The sequence below is a fragment of the Magnolia sinica genome, chromosome 3 (genome assembly GCF_029962835.1).
Source record: "Magnolia sinica isolate HGM2019 chromosome 3, MsV1, whole genome shotgun sequence".
Taxonomy (NCBI): Eukaryota; Viridiplantae; Streptophyta; class Magnoliopsida; order Magnoliales; family Magnoliaceae; genus Magnolia; species Magnolia sinica.
Genome location: NC_080575.1, coordinates 123,005,964 through 123,027,309, shown reverse-complemented (window position 1 = coordinate 123,027,309; position 21,346 = coordinate 123,005,964). Strand labels below are relative to the sequence as shown.

General features: G+C 41.4%; 1 protein-coding gene across 1 annotated transcript; it reads right to left on the bottom strand.

Moving 5' to 3' along the window:
- Positions 1–12,223: 12,223 nt before the first annotated feature.
- LOC131241084 (glutamate receptor 2.6-like) lies at positions 12,224–14,159 on the bottom strand. The gene is made up of 2 exons (XM_058239724.1): positions 13,863–14,159; positions 12,224–12,750 (listed from the first exon to the last, which is right to left on the bottom strand). Exons 1-2 carry the CDS (start codon positions 14,142–14,144, stop codon positions 12,394–12,396), a joined length of 639 nt encoding a protein of 212 aa, XP_058095707.1. The 5' UTR covers positions 14,145–14,159; the 3' UTR covers positions 12,224–12,393.
- Between the last annotated feature and the right edge of the window lie 7,187 nt (positions 14,160–21,346).

Genomic DNA, 21,346 nt, shown 5'->3' with positions numbered 1-21,346 from the left:
TTCATGTCCTCAGCCACAGAACCACCATTTTTGAACTTGAGATTCACAAGTTGTTGTATCAGGAAAATTTTATTGTCGGTTAGCTATCTTCCTCTCATACAGCCTTTGCAGTTTCAGCTATAAGCTAGCTGTTGAGGTCTCCGTAGACACATGATGGAATACGGAATCATCCAACCATTGTCTAATAAACCCATCGCCTTCTGGTCCAATTTCTTCTAATCATCATCTGTCAAATCCTTTGACTTTGTTGATATGCATTGAATTTGTTAATACAAGTCGTTCTAATAAAGCAAGCCCTCCATCTTAGCCTTATATATGGTCCAGTTAGAACCATTGAGGCTGATCATCCTTGATAAGCCACATTCCATAATTCAAAAACGATCTCACTCCGTTCAACCAACTTGAATGCTCTGATACTACTTTGTTGGGGGCCTTGCACAAAACCTTAGGATCTAGCCTCCCAAAAACACCAGAATTATGGGATAATAAAGCAATGAAATAAATCAAAGCATAAACCACACGACACAAGAGAATTTTACGTGAAAAACCTTCAAAGAGGTAAAAACCACAGGACCTCGTCCAGATCAACAATTCACTATGAAGTAGAATGTTACAACCAATCACAAGCACACACCATTTGATCAAACCTTTTTCACTCACGCAGGAATGGATAAACAATAAGAGAATAGAGAAAAACAGAGAGATCTCACCAATTACGAGGACATAGAAGTGCTGAGATGTCGAGTGCATAGTAGATCACCTCTACAAGAAGAACTTCTCTTCTACAAGCTTCTTCTCTCTCTCTCTCTCTCTCTCTCTCTCACATACACACACACACACACATACACACATACCTTTGATAGCCCTAAACGCTTTAGCAAACCTTTGTAAAGCTTTAGGAAACTCTCTTGTATTACCTAAAAAGCCCTAAGTACTTCCTATTTATAGTTTAGGAAACTCCCTTTCGCATAGGTGCGAAAACCGCCTCAAATTTCTGAATCCCGCACATAATTGAACTAGAATCTATGTAAACTTGACCAGTTGAGTAGAGTCCTCGACTGGTCGAGCGGAGCCTCGACCGGTCGAGTAGATTCCTCGACTGGTCGAGTAGCCCGTACAAATAAAAATAATTGGTCGCTGGACTTTGAGTCGAACCCCACTCCATTGGTCGAGCCAGGCTCTCGACTGGTCGAGCTTGGGAGGAAAAATCCCATCACCATCCCGTACCTACTTGGTTCTGGTAGGTACTGAAAAAGCACCCATCATGTTGTAGGATTCTTATCTACGTTGTCAATCCATTTTTCTAGCTCAATTGAGGGCATAATCCCAAGAATGAGGTAGATCCTAATCTCAAGTGAACTACTCCATTGTTAAAAACTTCTTAAGGCCTACTGTAATGTTTATTTCGCCATCCAACTTATTAACCAGTGGACGCATACCGGATCTAAGACTTTTGTGGCCTTCAAGAAGTTTTTAGTGGTGAGCATTCAATCAAAGCTGTTTCATATGGTAATGTCCGACTAAGATTTGGATTTGCCTCATTTCTGAGCTCATATGCTAAAATGATCTATAAAATGATTGAACGGCCGGATAAAACACACATATCGTGATGGAGCGCACACAGCTTTTTTTTCAGCGACTACCAGTGCCTGCGGGTACTGGAGGATCACTACAAAATCCGAGTCCAATATCCGGTGTGAGAGAGAATTGCGACATGTATACATTCGCCAGGAGTACATGCGCATATATGAAACACACGTGAGAGATCTGAGCTTTCCATAAGATGCAAAATTATTATTAAATATTCTCCCACAAAAAAAAAAATAAAAAAATCAAACAATTCTTAACCCTTGAGGTGGGCCACGATGAGGGTGAGCTTTTTTTATTTTTATTTTCTAGCTATTTGGCTGTATTTGGCTATTTTGATATGCCGGCGTGAAATGGTTTAATTTTCATAACAAAGAGATATGAACAGCATAGCTCACCTGATCGACAGCTAACATCTCACACACTTATCACGTTCTTGAAATTAGAAAGCCTCCCCTTAACGGGATAAATGTGGAAAATATCGCCCAGATTTCGGAATCTCTCGGTATCATCTTGAAAGTTATACCGTTTAATGTATTTTTCCCGATAATTATTGTGAGATTTCAAAATCATGGCAGAATTTAGTAAAAACTTTAGAATAAAAAATGAGGATTAGATGCCTTGAGGCATGTGCCTAATCTCAAGCTCGCTATAATATCATAAGCTAGGTCTAAGCCCAAGCCCATGGTGGTGTGGGATACTTACGCACTTCAGCATCTCCACACATCTACAACTAGATGCATGTAAGATAGGGGTAAAATGAAGAAAACGGACGGTGTTTTCTAGCATAGGGTAATTTGGAATTGATCTTTGAAGTAAAGGAGAGTTATCTGTAATAATTTAGAACGGAGGGGTGATGTATAATTATCATAAAAGCAAGGTAGGTGCAGTTAACCCATTTCAATTTTATTTTATTTTTTAATTTCTATTTTTTTTTTTACCCAAAAATCCATTTTTATAACTTCTCAGTCATCTGACCCGACTTTGCTGTGTACTGGCATCGAGCATGACCGAACTGCGTACGCGGAGCATTGACATGACCGAGTCATGCAAGAAAACCACGCCGCTGGGAAGAAAGTCCTCTTAGAAAGCAACAGCTAGCTGACCATTAACATAGGGCAAACGATCGAAGTTCTTCTCTTTACGCGTCTATCCGAAGAATACGTTCTGCTGCATGGTCGGACTGACTGACTGTGGCCCATCTAGAATGCGTCCTAGGTTGTTGAGATGCAGACATGGGTAGATGATCCAAACCGTCAATAAGCTTAGCATTATAATGGATGGGCCGTGAACAGAAAATCGCACTAAAAATATTGTCAGGACTGCAGTATTTCTCCCATTAAAAGTGAGCCTTTGAATGTTATGTTTTCGTAGATGGTCGGTATTATCTATTAAGATTTGGTTTCCTATCTTTGCCGATTCATCTTACTGTCTAGCAGATGGGGGATTCTAGTGACCAGTTTTAGGCTGCTTGTGGGCTCCATCAAACAATGGATGTGATTACTCATAAGTGGCAGCAGCTGAAACCGGTACTAGCTGATCTAGTGGGCTCTGTGTATGGTAACTCTTCCCATGCACATAATTGTAAATTGGACTTTTTGGTATCCACATTAACTATCTGGACCATCCATCAATTACGGTCCACTCTTCTTCCATTAGCTATAAAAAGGAATACAGCCATGTTATGGTCCTAAACATCAGTGATTAGATCTATATTTTACAAACGATATTCTACATCCAGTTTTGCATGCCATTGAGTGGATGGTTTGGATTATCTTGTCAATATAATTTTTCAAAATTAAAACAGCCTATGAAGAGTGGTTCATGCAAACAGACGGTTCAGATTGATGACATTGATCATCCGCATGTCCAAATCCAATTATGTGCATGGAAAAGTTCCCATGCACAAAGCCCACTAGATCTTTTTTTTTCAACAAAGTCGTCGAGTTCGTTCCATGACATATATACTCTTTTAAGTTTTCCACGAAAAGTGGTTAAGTACCTTACATGATCTATTTATTCAATGGGAAGTTATTTGATACTCTGGCTGCATATCAGGCTTGATACACTGGCACTTAGAAATAGTATGCATTGCATATATTAACTCAATCTCTAAGTTACAATATAAAAATCAGATTGGTTGAATAATATCCTAAATTCCTATTCGTGGACGCCTGTTCTTTTAAATAAGACCATTGGATTTTTTTATTTTTTATTTTTTATTTTTTATTTTCATTTTTAATGATCACGTAAATGTCCGTCAATGTAATAGTCGGAAAACGAGACAAAATTAATTATTGGTTCGTAATATATCTAAGATAGTACTTATAATTTGGACGGTTTAGTTTGAATTTCTTATATGCTACATAAGTTGTTTCACAGTAATTTTCAAGTGCCTGCCTATCATCCATCACAGTCTGCCAGAGTACCAAAGTATTTCTCATATTAAATTAGTTAGTTTTGCGTGTTTTGAGACTCACGATCAGCAGCGTGTCGTTCCATTGGGTCCACGTACGTGAAGAAATGGTCCAATGATTCTACCTGTCCAAGTTCTGGGTCCTCTCCTAAACAGGTCAAAGTAAACTTGCCTGGAACGGTGACTCTGACCGTTAAAATGTGGACCTCTGATTGGGATCGTTCTTTCAGCATGATTCTTTGATGACATGACAATTTTTCAGAAGATGGACAGTTATGATTATCTGCCCAGTTCTGTATATGGGCCTCTTGCGGCTGGCGATCTTGAGATCAAAATAAACTCTCATCTTCAGTGGGTAAACATTCAGGCGCGGCTCCACGTAGACAACCCTTGGTAAACATAAAGTCTGTGTAAAATTCGAGTAATTCAAGAGGTAGCCCCAACGTATGCTTCAAGTGGCTTGGATCTTACAAGTGTCTCACCATGACTCTGCCTATATTCATTTTTGGCATCCTGACGTGGGCCAATCAAAGGCCACCATGTGTTGGCACCACATGATTGTACTAGTGTTAAATATAATCACGGCCAAGAGTATCATTGTTTGATCTTCCTTCGGTAATACACATTCAGTTATAAATATGAAGGCACGAATCCTTATACTCACTTATACGAGAATGAACCAATGCATGCTACGTGGTCACATTTGGCATGACCATAAATGAGGCAACATGCCCATAATGTATATAAAAGATCAACCGAGAGAACAAATCTATCACGAATTTGGCTATAATATTCTCGGTGAGGCCGTCTCTCACAGTCTTTTATATTATCTTCTATTGATATTTTTTAATATAGATTAGTCTAGTCTAGTTTTACATAGGTACTACTTAGCGGCTTCCACTAAAGTACTTTAAGGCTTCCACTAAAGTACTTTAAGGGTAGAAGTAAATTTTCTCTAATATTAAGTTATAAAATCATTATCTTCTAAGTTCTAATTTAGTTGATCACACCCTTGGATTGTCTGTTCCAATAGACATATAATAATCTTTTTCCTCTTCGTATATTCATTTGGTTGTCTTACAACTTGTCGATTGTAATGAACATCATTTCTAAATATTAATGAAATTGGTAACATTTTGTCTTCTTTAATTTGCATGCATATCATCCCTGTTCTTTTGAGAAATATTAAACCGAGGGTGGTGGTAAAAGAATAAGTCCTTAAGTTCGTAGACTCACATCTATTGTCACAAGGCAAAAAGGATCCATTTGTGAAGGTTAACTCTTACCATTTTATAAATTGTCTAGATATAAGCGTAAATATCAGTGGTTGAGAGGACTCTAAATCTTTGATCCCAATTTCTAATTTGTTCAACTCGACGTAGGAGGATATTAATGGTTCAGTCAAAGTTTGAGTCGAATAGACTCTAACACACCCACACACTTTATTCGCACACGGAAACCAAATCTAGGCCCTCAATCACACAAGTTGTCCAATTTAATAGAATTCTTCGTCACAAATCACCTTAGCAATTTAACAACAGCTTGGACGAGTCCCCACTCAGCATGAGATAAACGAGTTCGTTGGAATCACCAGTCTTTTCACCATAGTCAATAATCTAAATCAATGATCTGATGGGTATCATTGTTGATGGGGGATGCCCCAAAAATCTCCAACAATAGATGATCCTAACCCTTTCATAGGTTTCCTTCAAATAAATGGCCAAGAGAGCATACAACAATAGGCCGCCACGAAAAAAGCTAGATAGTAGATGACCAGAAACTTTTCTATTAGCAAGCTTTATGTATTTTCTATCATCATGGGGCCAATGGGTGAATGGTCTGGATCAGCAAGCCATGGCCCTACTTGCACGTACGAATTGGGCCATCAGGACACTCATCATCATGACGTACCCTATAACATGCCTCTGAACGCAGATTAGCTGCAACCCGGGATCCAGCCAGGTAGATGCCACCCTGACCGTGGGGCCCACCTTGATGCGTGCATTGTATATACATGCTGTCAATCCGTATGGTCCCACGTATTTGTATGTGTGCTCGCTTTGGATGTGTATGCATGTACGTGTAGAATTAGCAAACCTCCGTATAACTTTGAGAAATGATCTGGTGGACCCTTGGCATTGGCATTGGCATCTTCTATCTAAATCGTCCATTAGGTCTGGTCCACTTTTCATAGGCTGACTTATTAGGTCTAGTCCACTCTTGATAGGCTGACTTAGAAAAATCATACGGATCGGATGATCCAAACCATCCAGTCAGTCACGTGGTAAAAAATGACTTGTTAGGCAATTCATATACATGCTACCGTACTTCAGAATCGCACACGAGGGTGAGATTCATCCAAGCCATCTACCACATGGGCCCAAACATATAGATCTTCTGCCCAGATTATCAGACCTCAGGAATAAGCCCACAGCTTAGAAGCCCACCAAACAAGCTGATCATCTGCCTGATTCTCGTTCTAGAGAATCAAAACAATGACCCACGTGATGGACATCATAGATCTCATGCTCGTTGGCCGTGCGTGCTGGCACATGTCGTGTTATGTAGATGAGATACCTTATACTGTGAATAATCTCGAAGGAGAACGACTAGGAAATTTGTGGGTCCCATCGTAGTCTCGGTTGGGCATCTTGTTGGGGACCCCATCACTGCGTGGCCCCAGGTGATGCAAATTTGCCGTGCCATATCGGCACATGCATCACAGGTCATACATGCATGAAAATATCAGCATATTTTTTGTGCAATCACAATGGCCACTCATACAACCGCTCGCATATGTGGCCTGTTCTCAATAGCGGTCATTTTTAAGTACTTGAAGGCACTTTTAAGACATGTATATATAGGCTCCCCCTAATACTTTCATCATACAGTGGGGGTGACTAGCAGTGGAGTGTGTACTAACAAGCTAACCCAATATATATATAACTCCCCCTAATAGTTTCATCATACAGTGGGCCCACTAAGATTGCACCACAGAGAACCGTGTGCACATCGGGCTTGAAAGAAACATAAACTGGGCTAGCTTGAGTATATGCATTCATGGGCCTGATCAATTCTCGGTTAGTATGTGTGGGTCCCACCATGCATGCATGTAACTCATTAGCACGTGATGTGCCAAGAGCAAGACCTTGATATGAGACATCTAGCCCACTTAATGCACACGTGGCCCTCCTACAAACTAGAATCAGGTCCATCTTTGTTGGGGCCTTTAGTAGTTTCTACAGGTGCTATCCATGGTGCTTTAAATGAACCCTCTAGTTTCCGTGGTATCACCAACATAAACGGTTCATATGGGCCAAAGAGCTCTGTCTAAAAAAATCCAAGGCCCAGAAGACTCATTGACAGGGCCAAAAACAAAACAGCTATGTCCCTGCCTATGCAGCTTGAAACAAGGGGTAGCATCAGTGGTAGCCATCAAGACCAGGACTGCCACCATGCGCAATCAATAGAGCCTGGTTTAAGGCGATCATGGTTGCTAGGATTGCGCCAACCATGTGTTGGAACATATATATGCCTTTTAGTCCAATGAATTATATATATATGTTTCATTAATTTTTATTTTTATTTATTTTGCTTATTATTATTGTTTACATATGATATGAGTATGATTAGGACAAATTTAGTGGAGAGACTTCATTTAAAAAATTTATGCCTTCAGGGAATGAATTAGGACAAGTTCAATATAAAATATACTGAGGCATAGTTGTTTGTAAATCTAGAATATTGTTGTGGCTGACAAATAAGCCAGAATAGCTAATCCATGGTTTAATATTATGCATAGTGTGACTGTTGGGTATGTTGTAAGTATTTAACAATGTTCCAACACGTGTAGGTTTGTACATGCGTATATATTGACTCCCCACACACATGTAGGTGTTTACATGTGCTTACATTTTCTGGTTTAGAAAGTTAATTTAAATTTAAATGTATCTTGTTGAGCGTATCTGCAAACTTGAGAGGACCTCTGAATTTGATTGATTGCAGTAATATGTGAACCTTTGAGGTGGATCATGAGTTGGATAATCAATTATACTCTTACAAGAATTAAGATTCTCAACTAATTAGGATCTATTACTCTTAGCCTTACGTAAGAAATTAAAATAATCAATCAACATAGCAGGTTAAACTTACTATTATTATTTATTTCAATAAATGGATAGATGGTGTGGACGAAACCATACATCACGGTGGTCCCTTAGAGGCAGCCGGCCTAACCTTGTGTGGAGCTTAGGACTGGTAGGGGAGTACCCAATCCGCATCTGAATGTAACAAGGTCTATCAATGCCATTGATAGACCTCTCGATCCCATTGAGCAGATGAGGATGATGTTGATGCCATCGATAGTTCGCTTGATTCCATTGAAAAAATCTAGAAAAAAAAGTCCAAATTGATTATTGAACAATTTTAGAAGTTGCTACTCAATATCGAAGGATCTTCGATACCATCGATGGAGCTTCAATATTTTTCGATGCCATCAAAGGTCCCATAGAGTGTGCATGCAGAGTTGCAAAAGTGTGGGATTTGTTTCCTATTCTGGTTGAATAGTATATATACCAGGTGTAATCGGGAATAGGGAGAGGACTGGTGTGATTAGGGCTTTTTAAGGTGTTCTAAAGATTTTAAGGGCATAGCTAGGATTTTAAAAGAGATTAGAGGGGTTGTTTGAATTAGTAACATCTTTTATCTCTTGTAACTTTGCTTTAAATACATATTATCCATCAATTTGTGCCGTGATTTTTTCTCACAAGTGTTTTTTCGCTTAAAATTCGAATTACCTTCTTACTGGGTTTGTTTGTGCAATTATGTATACTTTGCTTGGTTGGCTGTGTGTTTCTTCGAGTCCCAACAGGAGCACCCAGAGAAATGTACCTCAATATTTCCAGCCGAGTAAAGCAGGCATGCATGGAGGTACCGCAAAAAGCAGATGCACATCTTCAAATGCCAAGAAGAAGCACCACACATGTGCCAACTTGGTTCACATATAACAGATCTGGTCCGCACGTAATGTAGGCCTCATTGCGAGCGTACCCCTTTCGAAAAATCAGGCTAGCCCTAGCTACACTTGTATTTGAATGTGGATTTGGGTAATCCATTTTAACCATTTTTCTACTTTTTACTTTAAATTTTTTTTTTTTTTAATTATTTAAAATTTCTTTTACAAGCGACCATCAGAGATGTGATTGGCCTGATCTTAGATGAATGGCTAGGATCTTTTGCATATCTACCATATGTTTACATGTGGGTTGCTTATATTCGGTAGCAGCAGATGCAAGCCTGGTACGAGCATTCCTCATCTACAAGCGAACCAAACACTACGGTAAAATGGTAATCAAGTGAAGCCATCTAGACTGTGTTGCACCTTTTGAGATCCCCCAACTCCACCACGGCGCGATCTGGGCTCTGATCATCATTTTTGTGATCCTTCTGGGTCTGTATATCAGCTCTACACTTCGGCCCACCGATCGGATCCAAGGGCAATACTTGCATTGCCAATTGTCAAGGAATCAGCCCACCAGAAACAGAAGAAGAGCCAACGTCGACATGCCGCCTGTGATCACGAACAGTCCCCAAAAGCTTGTCGAACGCTGAGCCTGTCATTCTCATTGTCGTCGGCCGCCACACTCGAACGCTTGTGAGAAGAAAGTAACTTCTCTTCCAATTTCCGCAGTGTCCCGCTTTCCCGCAGTCTTAGAATCTCGTCGAGACATCTTGCACATGATCTGAGCCTTTTTGGAAGATCTGAAGCAAGTAGTCCATGAGAAGAGTGTTACTTCAACAAATAATAATAATTAAAAAAAAGAAAAAGAAAAAGCAACTAAGTTATTCTTTCCGGCTTTAGAGCGACGCAGCGAGTCTTGGCCCATGGGCTCAATCCAAACCATCTAAATCTTGGAAACCATCAGGTGAGAATGGGACGGGAGTTTCCTACAACATCTGTCACAGGGAATTACTACAACAAAAAGCCCTGTTGGGCGCACCGTGATGTCCGTGTAGAATCCACTACGTCCATCAGTTTTGCCAGCATGCTATGATGAGAACGCAAAAATAAAACAGATTCAAGGCTTAGTAAGCAACACCACAGTGAGGACCGAACGCCCACATTGAGATCTTATAGGGGCTGACAGAAGTGTCAATGATGTGCGTTTCCATCGTCACTGTTTCCGGTGGTATGGCACAAATGGAAATTTGGATCTGCCTCATTTTTGGGATCTCATCCTAACATGATATGGAGAAGCTGATCGAGAGAGTGGAATGTACACGGACATCGCAGTAGGCCCCACAGAGCTTCCTGTTGCAGGAAACTGGCAGCCCGTAAGAATGAGAGAGAGTCCAGTGTCCAAAAAATTCCCTTGGAAAAATTCGACTAACAAGAGAGGTTAGAAGTTAGAACCACTCACTCAATCTGATTTTCCAGGCCCACGATTTCGATGGTTTTGGATTAGGTGCATATGCGCCACGTGTGTTGGAATTGTCATTTCTGCCTGAGTATTAATGTTTTTTTTTTTTTTCATAAAACGGGGCCTATGGCGCACATTTGCCACATCCAAGTCATTCATAAAGTAAGGCACACGGTAAGCATGCCGTGGCTCATGAATCAGACTGGTCCACTTATCCAGTGGGCCACACCTGGATGAGGAACATCGACGGTAAAATATCGTCAAAAGCCCATATCCAACATTCACGTGTTGCCCAATTGATGAATTAACAGGCCTGATTTCTGCACGAGAGCAGACTATTACAGTGCTTCCCAACTGATGAATATCCCAGATCTTGTCCACTTCACACGAGAGAGCAGTAAACTTACAAAGGCGAATCCTCCAATTTCGTAGGTGGGCCTAGTGACAGTAAAACCATTGGGGTTCTTGTCCAGGAAGAGTTGGATGGATGGGATTTCAAGGAAAGCACCTTTGATGGCCCCGTACTCATCCGAGTTGTACGTCTCCACGCATCCCGCGCCAAAGCCCACCACCTTTTCTAACTACTTTGACATGAAGGAGCTCTTGTCGCACCCCACCTTTGCTTTGGCCTTTAACAACGAGTTGACATCCACCACACTCGGTCTGAGTTGCCCTACAGTGAGCATTGAGGTTAAGCTAGCAGAGTAGCTCTGAATCAAGATCAGTGCCACGAACAGCCATGCCACCATTGCCATTTTAGATAAATTGCTACGCAGCTTCTCCACTGGAAGAAGAGAATAAGGTCAGTTTGGAATTTGGGTTACCACGTGGGGGCAATCTAAAACAGTGTGAAAACTCAACTGAGTTGAGTTGACTGCCCACAGTCCGAGTTGACTCAACGAGTTTAGAACTGTGTTACGGACCACGCTCTTTCCTTCGCCTTCTGTGGGAAGGGGCATGAAAAGAGGGATCGGGATCCTCTGCAACACATGTACGTGGGGGTGAACACCCAAGTTTTCTGGGCCCACCATGTTATAGGTGTGACATGCATCCACTCCATCCATCTGGTATGCATTCTCATTTTACCATCATTGCAATAAAAATCTAGGTGGGGCTTCATTGGGACATTATAGGCTCAGGAAAGTCGTCTGCCAGTTGTTTTTTTTTTTCCTGTTTTTTTATTGCAGTGATTTTTGGCCTAAATAACATCTGGGACATTAAGTGTGGGGCCCACTGTGATGCATGATCCTTACATCCACACAGTCCATCCATTTTGACAGCTGCATGATCCAATAAATAAAGCAGATCCAAATCTTAGGTGGACCATACCACAGGGAACAGTTGTGATTGAATCCCCACCATTAAAAACTTTATAGGGCCATCGGAATGTTTATTTCCCATCCAACTTGTTGATAAGGTCACAAAGAGCTGGATGAGGAGACCACACAAATATCAGCTTGATTCAAAACTTTTGTTGCTTAGGAGAAGTTTTTTATAGTTGATTACCACTATTTCTGTATTATGGTCCACCTGAGATTTGAATCTGCTTCAATTTTGGCATCATGCCCTAAATTAAATGAGTTTTCGAACGGTTGAACAGCATAGATATAAGGCACATATATCATGAGGCCCCACGTTCAAGGTGAATGAGGGGATCCATATAAGCTGCACCCTTACATGGACACTTTTTTTATCCTGTCGACCAGTAGCTGGGCCCACAGGTACTCAAGGGGTCTGCCTGGATTGAATCCAGATCCACCGCTTGCCAGAAATAAAGATTTTCTGTTTTTCTGTATTGTAATGGGCCACGTTGTCAGCACTGCTGTATTAAATGGAGTCTACTATGATATGACCCAATCACATTACAATAAACATGAAACTCTTGTTTGTGCAAACAAAGTATCCGGCCTCAGATTTTAATGGGTCAGGTTCAATTCCTCTTTCCATTTACATGTTGGATGAAGTTTAGATTCATGTGGGCCTAGGCCTTCTACTAACTGCATGACTCTCTCTATCCCTAGTCACCGTGAATGGGAAGAGGGTGGTGAAGGAAAGCCAGATCAAGTTGCAAATATGGTTGAAGGAGAAGCGCTTTTCTTCAACGTCGGTGCTCTCTATTAACCACACGATTATACCATTGTACAAGAAAAAGGCCCCTGTCGCTACCCACAATGTTCCCGTGAAAGGCTTTACAAATATCCAAGCTTGCACTTCTCGCTTCTCAAGCACCACCATTCTTGCTCCTGTTTGCGTGTAAGGTCGGGAGTATTCCATGTACCGAGTTCGGTTGGCTGCGATAGACGTATCACCCACCACCGTATCCAATTTCTTTGATCCAGGAAAAAGAAAATCCAATGAAAATGTTAGAATCCAATTTTTTTTTTTTTTTTTATACACCCGCACTCACATTAGAATGGTTTTTCACTACAATGGATACTCGAACCTATGACCTCGTGTTCAAACTCTTGTGAGTCTACCACTACGGCATGAGTAAGGACCCATTTTAGAATCCTAATAAGGGAGGGAATTTGGTATGGTATCTTTTTCATTAGTGTAAAATAAACAAGTACAATACAAGAGCAGCTGGATTGAGAAAATTGACCGATTTTTAATTGGTTGATCTATTTAAGGTGTGTTTGGATGCAGTATCTATTTGAATTGCAATTTTCTCATGAAAAGGAAGCAACCAAATTGAAAATCTGATCTCCGGATCGAAATCTCTATCAAGTTAGACAAAACATAACTGCAACATGTGGGGTAACTTCTCATTATGAATACTATGAATTTTGGCTGTTATTGCAATATCTGCTTAATTTCGCAATGTTTTACCGTTAGCAGAGAGCTAAAACTTCCAACATTTTAATATCCAGCTGAAGGTGGGAAACCTAAACAGGCCCATGCTGGCAATTCAATTCACTGCTCTTGCATATGCATCTTAAGAATGCTAGATCAGAACTATACTACGCATAGAATGAGTTCCCTCTCAAAGTTCTTGCAGGGGGTTCATCAACGGTTGTGGTTGAATCATCTGAACTTTGATTACATAAGGAGTATGTTTGGAAGTGTTTCAAGTTGGATTTTACAGCAACCACCTAAGCGTTGCCGAAGAAATGAAAGTGGGCATCCCTACTTTCTACCCAAAGACTGATACATTGTTTGAAAATTACTCAATGGAATTCTTATTTCTCTAAGCAAGATCAATCATATACAGTGCTGGGAAATGGGTCCAGCCAATCTGGACAAAAGGTCCACTGCACCATGATAATCACCCTACATACAATCAGGCTGATTAACTAATTGGGTGGGCCGCACCACTACATTAATTAGTAACACCATCAGCTTTTGATTGATGTGGCAAAAAGACAGACGATACAGCCCCTGTATGTGATCATTTCTGGTAAAATAAGGAGCACTTGCTGAGACTAGTAAAATGAACTGACCTTGTAAACAACTCGGTCGATCAAAGTATCGTAGTGGCCTTCGTAAGGAATGAACTCGTAGTCTTGTTGTATAGATTCTTCCAGACCAACCGGAAGACGTCGATGGCATGGCCGCTGAAACATGTCTCGTTCGAAGTCTTGCATTTTACGGCCACATACTGGGGGGTATGGAGATTTTGCTGGGACGCCGATTCTGAGAGTCTTTGCGCTTGTTGGTGTGGCCCACCCTCCCAATGTTCCAAGCAATAGGAGGAGATGGAGGGGAGGAAGAGAACGTGGCATTTCTGCAAGGGGAGATTCTTTTCCTACGTCTTCTTTGCTTTGTTTTTTTCTTTTTAATTATTTCCGAATGCCCCAAGCTTATATAGGTCAAATGCAATTCTCATTGATCAATTCAAACTTCTGGTAGAAGCCTCAAATGTCAAAGATTTTAATGTTCCCACACATTGCAAAAATTTCCACATCCTGAGATTACGAGAATGCCCCTATGCTGATATTCTCTGGAGGAACTATAGGTCCAGCTTATTAGCAAATGTAGAGTTTGATGTTATGCACATGCCCATGGAAACGGATTGGCTACTCCCCCTGACACCAGCCCCGGGGCTGATGGTCGGTGCACTGTGGGCCCCACCATGATGTATGTGTTTCATCTATTCCGTTCATCCATTTTTAAAGATCATTTTAGGGCTTGATACTAAAAATGAGAGGGATATATATCTCAGATGGATCACACCACATGAAAAAAAATAGTGATTGGATATCTACCATTAAAATCCTCCTAAGGCCCACTGTACTGTTTATTTGACATCCAATCTGTTGATTAGGTCATAAAGGCCCAGATGAAGGGAAAAAACAAAAATCAGCTTGATCCAAAACTTTTATGGTCCCCAAAATATTTTTAATGGTCGACGCTCATTAAACACTGTTTCCTCTAATGTGGTGCAATTGAGATGGGATATATCTCATTTTTGGTCTCATACTGTAAAATGATCTGTAAAAATAGATGGACGGAATGGATGAAACACATACATCATGTCGGGCCCCACAGAGCATCGACCACCAGCCATTGGCTGGTGTCAGGGGGAGTAGCCAATCCGTTTCCCATGCCCATGTGGCCATGGTTGGGTGATCCACACTGTTGCTATGATGCGATAGACAGTTGATAGGGCCACGTCATCACTACCAACATTTAATGCCGCACTTAGCAATATTGATGTGGCTCAATTACAAAACAGGCAAAAAAAATAATTCTGTTTGTCACAAACAAAGGATCCGGATTCTATAAAAAATTGGATGGGTTGAATAATCCTATTCACTTATCTACGAACAACTGTTTTGTTCGAATAAGACCATTGGATAATTTTTTAACCGGCTAATAAATATCCATATATGTAATAGTTGGAAAATCAAATGTAATTAATTATTGCTTCATGATGCATCTAAAATGGTACCCAACAATTTATAAAGTTTAGTTTGAATTACTTTTATGCTGCATACGCCGTTTCGCAGTAATTTTCAACTGCCTGTGTATCATCCATCATACTCTACCAGAGTATCAAAGTATTTCTCATATTCAATTAGCTAATTTTGCATGGTCAGTGTTTCACAATCCGCAGCGTGTCGTACGTTCCATTGAGTCCGCGTGAAGAAATGGTCCAGTGATTCTGATAGTCCAAGCTCTGAGTCCTATCTCAAACTTGCCTTGAATGATGATTCTGACCATTGAAACGTATAGTTGAACGTAGACCTCTGGAAAGAATATTCGATGGCTAACATTCAACTCCTCGTTCTTTCAGCAAGATTCTTTGACGCCATGAGATAACTCCAGCGGATGGACAGTTCTGATTATCTGCCATGATCTGTATATGGGTTTCATGCTGTTGGCGACCTATAGCGCAAAACAAACATCTCATCGGAGAGTCCACACATGTAAAGGTAAATAACCCTTGCCCAACAAGAAAGTCCATGTAAAATCCAAGTCATTGAAGAGATGGCCCCCACTACTTATCCTTCAAGTGGGTGGGGATTGATCCTACATGTGTGTTGTACTATGTTTCCGATCGTTTCTGAAAAATTCAATTGGTAATGACAGGTATTATAGTAATAAAAAGATATTGTATACTAAATATCTTTAAGAATGTTTAGAGTGCTTTTTACATAATCACAACTGATAAAATAACAAGACAAAGAACAATTAAGATGAATTTAAAAGTAAACCAAGCAGCCAACCAAAGTAGCCGATATCCATCCTAGAGGCCGATCAAGCAAACGAGTGTCATCCTTGATTAGGTCGATCAAGTGACCGATGGTCATTGAGTAGCTCAACTGATGCAGGGATGAACGTGATGAGGATAACTACTCCGAATCCACAGAGCTTCTCTGGACTCTTCACAGAGACTTCTCGAATTCATGAGCAAAGAAAGCAGAAAAATAGAAATAAATTCTAAGAAATTCGAAATTGATTAATTGATGACTAAAAACGAGTTCACGACCCTTTAAATAAGGGTACCAAGCAATGGAAAAGAAATCAGAATCAAACTACAACTAAAACTCCTAGAATCCGCGACTTACTATAAATAGTAAACTTACTATTTATAAACGGTCGTGATGTCTACTAGTGCGCAAGGTTTTCAGCCAAAAATAGTAAGTGTCCTATTTGGCTTCACCAAACCGTTCCCCTAATTATTCTAAGCTCTTTTCACGTTGGACGCAACTCCTAAAGCCCGACGGATGAAGAGTTATAATCAAACTAAAACTTACTATTTATAGTAAAAATGAAATTAAAGCAGGGAAACGACTGTCAATCCAAGGGTTTTTCGCAATTTTGGGCTGCGCAACCCGAAATAGAGGGTTGGTTGGCTAAAGTAGCTCGTTCTACCCCAAAATTATATATTTTACGTCAGGTAACTCATTCCGGATTGCAAGATACGCCCGATCTAAGGTTCGACGGTCTAGATCACTTCTGTCGTCGACTGGGCCTTTTCTGATCCATCTTGGCCATGAAACTGTCTGCGACCCGCTCTACATTAGTCTCCTCCACTTCAAAAGAACTCGTCCTCGAGTTCTCATCCTGCGCTGGTTCATGATACTCGGTCAGGTCCGTGACGTTGAAAGTCCGTGAGATTGCCATGTCATCTGCAAGATCAACAACATAAGCATTGTCATTGATCTTTCGAATGATTGGGACGGGTCCAATCTTCTTATTTTTCAACTTATTGTATGTCTTGGTCGGAAATCTCTCTTTCCGCAGATGGACCATAATGCGGTCGCCCACCTCGAACACTTTTTGTCGCCGGTGCTTGTCCACTTGTTCCTTATACTTCTCGTTCAAGGCATGTAGCTTGGTCTGCACTTTCGCATGGATGCCCATGATCTTGTCTGCCATATATTTGCTGCAATGCTCATGCTTGGGTGCTTGGGTAGAGGGACCAAGTCAAGCGTGTGGCGAGACACTCGTCCATAGATAATCTGAAATAGTAATTTTCCTGTCGAGAGGTTCACCATGTTGTTGAATGCAAACTCTACTTGGGACAAAAGTTAAATCCCACTGCTTTGGTTTTTTTCCTGAAATACAGTGAAGGAGGTTTCCCAACATGCGATTAACAACTTTGGTCTGCCCATCAGTCTGTGGGTGGTAAGCACTGCTGAATTAAAGTCATGTATCGAATCGAGTCCACAAAGTCTGCCAAAAGTAGCTAATGAACTTCATGTCACAATCAGAAGTAATGGTCTTGGGGACCCCGTGTAGCCGTATGACCTCCATGAAGAATAGATTCGCCACGTGTGTTGCATCGAGGGTCTTCTTGCATGGGATAAAGTGTGCCATCTTTGAGAAATGATCTACCACCACAAACACCGAATACATACCGCGTTGTGTTCGTGGGAGACCAAGCACGAAGTCCATTGATAAATCCTCCCAAGGACTGTCAGGCACAGGTAACGGGGTGTAGAGGCCCGTATTTTGAGATTGCCACTTGGAGGTCTGACAAACATGATAACGTTGTATAACTTTTCCACATCACGTACTAATTGCGGCCAATAATACTGCTCTTCCATAAGAGCTCGAGTCTTGTCTCGCCCAAGGTGTCCACCGAGGTCACCTCTATGTAGCTCCTGAATAATCTGTTCCCTCAGAGAAGTTTGGGGGATGCACAAACGATTTCCTTTTAAGAGAAAATCGTCCTGCATATGAAGGTCACTGGGGTGACCTTCTTGGCACTTCACCCAAGAATCTTTGAAGTCCTCATCCTTGGCATACAGCTCCTTGAGACAGTTGAAGCCGACCACCTTGTTTCTCATCGTAACAAGTAGTGATGTACGACAGATAAGTGCATCAGCCACCTTATTCTGCTGCCCTGACTTGTGCTTCAAAACGAACATAAATTCCTGTAAAAACGCAACCTATCTAGCATGCACACGATTCACGTTAGTCTGAATATTAATAAACTTTAATGCTTGATGGCCAGTATACAGAACAAACTCTCTTTGAATCCAATAATGTCACCAATGTCACAACGCCTGAACAACTGTGTACAACTCAAGCTCAAAAGCCGACCACTTCTTTCAGGCTTCGCTGAGCTTCTCGCTGTAGAAGGCTACCGGTCTGCCTTCCTGTGATAATACTCCCTAATCCCGACGTATGAAACGTCACAATCAACCTCAAACAATTTGTCGAAATTAGGAAACACCAAGACTGGTGTTGTAGACAAACGATGCTTGATCTCATGAAAGCTTTTGTCAGCTTTATTGGTCCACTGGAACGGTCATTTTTTCATGCAATCTGTTATAGGCGTGACTATGGTGCTAAAATCTCACACAAATCGACGATAGAAAGTCGTCAACCCGTGAAAACTCCTCACCTCATGAATGTTTATCGGGATCGGCCACTCCGTAATAGCTCGCACCTTTTCATCGTCCACACGAATGCCTGTGGACGTTATAACAAATCCTAAAAACAATAGGCTGTCAGTTAAAAAACTACACTTCTTCAAGTTGAGGTATAACTTATTAATTTGTAGGACCTTTAGCACCTGCCTGAGATGTTTCCTGTGCTCCGCCTCATCCTGGCTATATACCAATATGTCATCAAAATATACGACCACAAATCGGCCAGTGAACGGTTTTCGAACTTGATTCATTAGACGCATAAAAGTACTTGGTGCGTTCGATAGGCCGAAAGGCATGACCAGTCACTCATACAACCATTTCTTTGTCTTGAATGCCATTTTCCACTCATCACCGGGTCGGATACGAATCTGATGGTACCCACTCCTTAGATCTAGTTTAGAGAACACCTTGGCCCCCTCTAGTATATCGAGCATGTTGTCCAACCGTGGTATTGAAAACCGATACTTGATGGTAATTTTGTTGATTACTCAACTGTCGACACACATGCGCCAGCTTTCATCTTTTTTTTGACGTTAATAATGCTGGTACGACACATGGGCTCATGCTCTCTCTAAAGAGATCCTTACGGATCAATTCCTCCACTTGCCCTTGAACTATCTCACATTCCTTCGGACTCATCCGATAGTGAGGGTGATTGGATAGGCTAGCTCCAAGGACGAGGTCTATATGATGTTGGATGTCCCTCATGGGGAACAATCCATCAGGTAGATCCTCAGGCCAGACTTCTTTGAATTCGTTTAGCAATAGTCTTAAACTTGGAGGGATGTTTGAGGGTTCCTCTTTCTCGCCCTTCACCACTACGGCGTATACCTCGCCGATTTTATTGGATTCCTCCATGAAATCCCGAATGGTTAAGAGGGAACTCCCCTCCACTTTAGAAGCTTCAGGGTGGTTCTCTGGTGCCATAGGGGCAAGGATTATTTTTCAACTATCCTTGACAAATATGTAGACATTATCTCGTCCCCGATGGGTCGCATCACGGTCCGATTGCTAGGGTCGACCGAGTAGCATATGACAAGCTTCCATGTCGACCACGTCACAAAGTATTTGATCATTATAATTTTTGCCAATTGAAAATGAAATAGTGCAATGTTTAGTTACCTTAGTCTCATTCACCTTTTTTATCTAGCCAATTGAGTACGGGGAAGGATGTTTCGTCATTGGTAGCTGCAACTTGTCCACCATCACTCTTGAGACGATGATCTCGCTACTACCACTGTCACTATGGATTTAATTCTTTTCATGGGGCATACAATAATCGCCTCACAACTAGAAATTCGCCATGATCCTTGCCCGTCATTTTATCGCCACATGCTATTTCTTCAGTGGTTTGTTCATGTTCATCAAAGCCATGGTCTTCTTCTGCGGCCTCATCTTTAGTGCCCCCTTATAGTCAAGTGTGCTGCGGGACGTTGAGGACAAGTGTTTAATAAGTGGCCTGGTTGGCCACAACGGTAATAATTATTTGACCTTAGCCGAGCATAAAGATTTGGAATCCTACTTGGACCCGCTGTTGTGGGTGCTGCACGTTGAGGTTTGAATGAGCCCCTCCCCGTATTACGGTTTGCGGTTGTAGGAGGTTGAAGACGTTCTCCTACTGGATCTGTTCATTGTGCCAGCACTGGATCCTGCATGGGACCCGTCATGGGGGGTCGAGTTGAAGGATATGGACGAGCAGGAGCTCTTACAAGTTGTGTTTCTGCCCTACCCACCAATTGAACTGCTTCATCCACGGTCCCGACTAGGTATATCTGAACTCGGTCCTGAATTGTCGGTCATAACCCACCTATAAATCGTGCCACCTTCTATGACTTAGAGTCTGATAGATCGTTTCGTGTAGCCAACCGTTGAAATTCTTCAGTATAATCTATGACGGTTCAATTTCTTTGTCTGTAATTTTGATATTGCTGGAATAATATCTGCTCATAATCACTGGGGAGAAATCGTGATCGAAGAAGACGTCTCATCTGTGACCATGATGAGATGAGTGCCTTGTTCTGGTGGGCTCTTGAGAGTTGTAATTGTTCCCACCATACAGAAGTACCAGATTTTAATTTAAACGCTACCAATTTTACCTTTTTATGATCTGACACGTCCATATAATCAAAATATCTCTCTACTTCAGCTAGCCAATCGAGAAAATCTTCTATACATAATAAACCGTTAAAAGTAGGAAGTTCAGCCTTACCTCGATAGTCTCTTTCAGCACGATCTAGATGATCACTTCCATGGATTGGTTATCGAGCAAAACCCTCATTAAGGTCTTCGTCGTTAGAACTTGAATCATCTGGTGTAACGCTACGGTTTGCCACTGGTAGTGCTTTACGAAAATCAGGGTTGTGTCATACAGCAACCATGGGTGGTGGAGCAACCAAAGGTGGTGGAGCACCGCTTAGGGCTCGGGGCAGAAGTAGCGCATCTGCAAGATGGTCGAGAGTTGCCTGCAGCCCTTGCATGGTCAACTGACTCTCCCGATGGAAAGCTTCCATTCTTTTTGAAAGATAACAAATCCCTGGATCACCGTCGAAAGGATTTTGATTCATACATTCGTTGTTTGTCATCGGCCCAAGAGGAAT